The sequence below is a fragment of the Notothenia coriiceps genome, unplaced genomic scaffold, assembly GCF_000735185.1.
Source record: "Notothenia coriiceps isolate Sejong01 unplaced genomic scaffold, NC01 NC01_scaffold00018999, whole genome shotgun sequence".
Lineage (NCBI taxonomy): Eukaryota > Metazoa > Chordata > Actinopteri > Perciformes > Nototheniidae > Notothenia > Notothenia coriiceps.
This window is the reverse complement of record NW_011351700.1, coordinates 993,941-998,442: the sequence shown is the minus strand read 5'-3', so window position 1 is coordinate 998,442 and position 4,502 is coordinate 993,941. Positions and strand designations below refer to the sequence as shown.

General features: G+C 37.5%; 1 protein-coding gene across 1 annotated transcript in view; it reads left to right on the top strand.

Moving 5' to 3' along the window:
- Window positions 1–1,595: 1,595 nt before the first annotated feature.
- The window catches only part of pthlha (parathyroid hormone-like hormone a), a gene marked incomplete at its 3' end in the record, with an annotated part of 11,402 nt that continues 8,495 nt past the window's right edge, over window positions 1,596–4,502 (top strand). The window contains exons 1-2 of the mRNA XM_010778088.1: window positions 1,596–1,819; window positions 2,830–2,919. Coding sequence (XP_010776390.1) covers window positions 2,831–2,919 — 89 coding nt within the window. The remainder of the gene's footprint in view (window positions 1,820–2,829; window positions 2,920–4,502) is intronic.

The window sequence follows — 4,502 nt, the reverse complement described above, 5'->3', positions numbered from 1 at the left end:
CGGTTCGTCGTCGTCGTCGTGTACGTGTGTGTGTGTGTGTGTGTGTGTGTGTGTGTGTGTGTGTGTGTGTGTGTGTGTGTGTGTGTGTGTGTGTGTGTGTGTGTGTGTGTGTGTGTGTGTGTGTGTGTGTGTGTGTGTGTGTGTGTGTGTGTGTGTGTCTGGCTTTAATTGTGAGGCGACAGCTGGAACATATTTCAGGTTTTCAACACGTGTCCGTCAGCGCTGCGGTGTTTGAGTTCCCGCGTGGAGGTTAACTCGGGAAACTTGGATTTAATGTCCGTGTTTCTTTATGTTTTACGCCTGATTTGAGTGTGGTAAAACAAGCCCAATGTTCATGAAACCTGGTGTTAGCGTGCAGCATGTGCAGAGGATAACTACAGGACAGAGTGTTATGCTGCTGTCAGCTGATCTTAATAGGTTTGCTGTGGTTTCGTATGAAAATATGCCTGAGAATCCTCACAGATGGGCCTTCAAAGAGCTGTGTTATGCTGCTTTCTTGCAAACGGTGTCATCTTGCATGCATCTACGCTAGCTGGTAGTAAATCCGTAAAATATTCATACAAGTATAAAGGAAACCGTTCAATAATAACTCGGAAAAATAGACTATTGTGAGCTTTGAACGCAGCTTGGAGACGCGTTCGAGACACAAGAGAAACACAGGAAACTTCAGTTTTCATGTAACGACCGGGTCATCGTCGGGTCATTACCTGCTTTTTGTTCAGGACCAATTCACAGATTTAATTAATCTTACATGTATTTTTCCAGAAGAATATTTCAGTTCATTTGGTGCTTTTTATAGCTCGAGGCTAATGTAGCATAGCCTAAAGTCCCAATTAACACGATCACATCAGATCTGCTTTAACGAGCCGTGTTAACGAGATCAGTTCATTACAATCAGAGAGGTCAGCTTATCTGCATCGTGAACGCTTTGTCTGAGGAACTTTATTTATAGTCGTTACAGACGCTCAAATAAACAACATCGACGGAGACAGTGACGTATTTAGTCCAGTCATTAATTCAGAATAAACGACCAGCTTTTTACGGAAGATAAGAGCAGCATAAAAGCTCATTATTTACCGGTTGTGCGTCACTTCTTACGTTAATTAAGAGAGTCTCGTTCCTAATCACGTTTCTCGTCTAAAAAAAACTATTGTGTAACTATGTGCATTGTCTTTGGCACTAATTGACCTCCGTAAATCAATTTTTTTAACCAAAATGCTTTTGTCATTTTTTATTTATTGTGTAGTTTGTATTTGCTGTCCTCTCATCTTAAGGGATGAATTACTATTCCTGACATACCAGTATTAAACACGAGACGCATCTCCTTACGTGAGCCGTGTTTTTGGCACTAATTGACCTCCGTACTTGCAGCTTTTTTCCAACCACTTTAGTTTTAGTTGTCTTTTGTTAAATCTTAAACTCCGGATGAAACTCTTCTCCTGGTGCTGCTCTGCCACCTTCCTGCCGCTCCTCCTCTTCCTCAGTTGTTGTAGCTCCCCCCCCTTGTAGCCCCTCCCCTCGTAGCCCCTCCCCCTTTCAGCTCCTCGTCCTTTATCCTCCTGCTTCAGTTTCTCCTCACACCGACCTGAGGCGGCACACCTGGAGGACTCTTTTTCTTCTTCTTCTCCTTCTTCTATCTCTTCTTCTCCTCCTCCTGCTGTTTTTAAACGAGGACGTACTCTGACCTCCTGGATGTGTTTCGACTCGTGGAGATTTCATTTCATTTAATTTTCCTCACCTGGACTTTATTTGTGGAAGTTGGAGAAAAAAAGGACTCAAAGTGAATTATTTTTGGATAAAAAAACCCTGCTGTGGGAAAGTAAGTGTCCCAGTAACCCTTCTTCTACTCCTCTTATTCCTGCAGCCGCTTCTTCTTCTCTTGTTTCTGCAGCTTACTGTCACTTTTTAAAGTCTTTTTCTTCATTAATTGTCTAAGTGTATTTATGTTGCACTGTTGGACTTCTTCTCTTTCTTCTTCTTCTCTTGTTTCTGCAGCTTCATTGCATTTTTTGTATGTCTCTATTTCTTGAAATGTCGTTATTTATGTTGGAGGACTTCAGAGCTGCTTCATGAGGAGTCTGCTGTTTCTGCTCAGACTCTTAATCACTTTGAGATGAAATATTTAAAATCACGACGTCACTTATAGAAACTTGGATAGACATTTTGTTCAACAGAATATTAATTTAAAATACTTTTGGTGCTTATTTTGACAGCTGAGAGACTTGGTGTCAGTTTTGAGGACAAAATACAATATCTATAATAAAGGGAACATTTTCTGTTTTTCACTGACATGTCTGTCACTTTAAACACGTTAATATAATAAATAATACTTTTCCAGCATTTTATCTTATTTGACATTTTACTGACTTTTTTCAATATTTCTGTCGTTTTAAACTCCAAAGTTTTGATGTAGAAATTATTTTTTGGAGCTTTTTCTGACAGCTTATGAAGTCAGATATTTACAATGACCTGTATTTATTTCTTATTTTACTGACAGACAATGACATTTTTAACACATAGCCCAAACGTTTTTTGACTTATTCTTGTCTCATTTTCACAATTTCTTGACTTTTTACACTAAATTTGATCCGTTTCAATGTTTTCAGCCTGTGTTTTTGCCCTAAAGGCAAATATGTATCTAATTTGATGTGAAAACTTGCGTATGACACTGATCGCATTAAAATAGGTTGTTAAACTGCAGAAATAAAGACGTGAAGTCTGCGAGATGTTGTATCGGTTTAACGAGGGGAAAGTGATGAGGTGTTTGATCTCCTGCAGATTCTGATGAAGTGTGTGTGTGTGTGTGTGTGTGTGTGTGTGTGTGTGTAGGATGAGTTTCCTGCAGCAGTGGATCTTCGCTCTCTTCTTGCTCTGCTCTCCGGTCACCGGCCGCCCCATCGATGCCGTCAGCAGCAGAATGTAAGTTTTAAACATTACATGACTTTACTTACTCAATACTGTGGACAATCCCCTCAGGAGCACTTTGGGGTGTAGTGTCTCAGGGACACAACGACATGCTGACTGCAGTGGGGTTTGAACCTGAGACCCCCTGATCCCAACACCTACGCACAACCCACTGCACCACACGCCTCCCTATTTTAAACATATATATATATTTAAAATCCTCGATGCATCCTTTAAAGAGTTTCTAACCCTCCAGATAATCTGATGAATCTCCAGTATTCCTGTGCCTTTATTTACACATGTCTTGTTCAGAAGCAAAATCCTGAGGAATAAACTCGATTTTTAAGCATTTCTTTCTTGCAAAAAAAGCCCAAACTTAAAAATTCCGTCCATAAAATAATATCTTTAAATATATAATAATTTTCACATTCAAGAACTAATTTATTTAACTCAAAAACTCTAATTTAAATTTAGTGAAAATTGGTTAAAAATATTTTAAAGAAAATGTTTTCTGATTTTTATTGTTTTTACTGTTTTTCTCACAAAATAAACCAAAACATTCAAGAAGTTTTTCTAAAATAATAATAATTAAACAAATCTAAATTAGTTCAAAGTTAGGAGTTACCTGGTTCAACAAGAAGTCACTATTGGTTTAAAAAACCCACATCTTCTGAAATGTTATTGATCAAATTATCAGTTTCTGGGCTTTTAGGGATTATATTTATCTCTTATTTTCCTCAAAGAACAATTTTAAAGTGTTTTAAAATGTAGAAATCTAAAATGAAAAGTGGATTATTTAATAATAGATGGAAATAAAACCAACTAGATGTTCCTTTCTGAACACATTTTTTAAATATTAGACGTTTCCAGGTTTAAATACAGGAGGACTTTCTGCTTTTCTTTACCTTTTTTAGCCAAAATTCTACCAAACCCACCAAAAATATTTGACATTTTAAAATAAAAACGTGGAAATTTGTCCAAATATTGGATTCAAATCAACATTTATTTGATCAAAAGAGAACATGTCATCTTCTCTAAAGTTTAACTGGACATTTGAGAGAAAAATGACATGTTTTTTAACGTTAGACACATTTCATGCTCGCAATATCGTGCATATTTCCCATTTAGTCTTCATGCAGATGCTGGAGTTGTAGTTTTTATTTTTCTGGAAACTTTTTTTGTGTTGGAGAAAAACTGAGGTGTAAAACCAGCAGGAAGTTCTTCTGTGTTTGAAGTTCAACTTTAAAGAGGCCAGTTTTCAAAGAACAGGAAATATCTGTATGCAGAAAAACAGACGGCAGCTCGGGAGGATATTACTGACCTCTTTAAAGAGTCCTCTCCTGCTGATGTTCAGGTGTATATCAGTATGTAGTGTCTCTACTTTAAAGAGTCCTCTCCTGCTGATGTTCAGGTGTATATCAGTATGTAGTGTCTCTACTTTAAAGAGTCCTCTCCNAAGTGAAGTCTTGCTCATAACCAATAAGCTATTAGTTTGACTCTAATTGACCTGTACAGGTTCCTTATTCTAAAGCCAATATACTGCTAATATGCATGTTAATGAACAACTAGTTGATGGTTAATTTGTATAAAGTGTTACC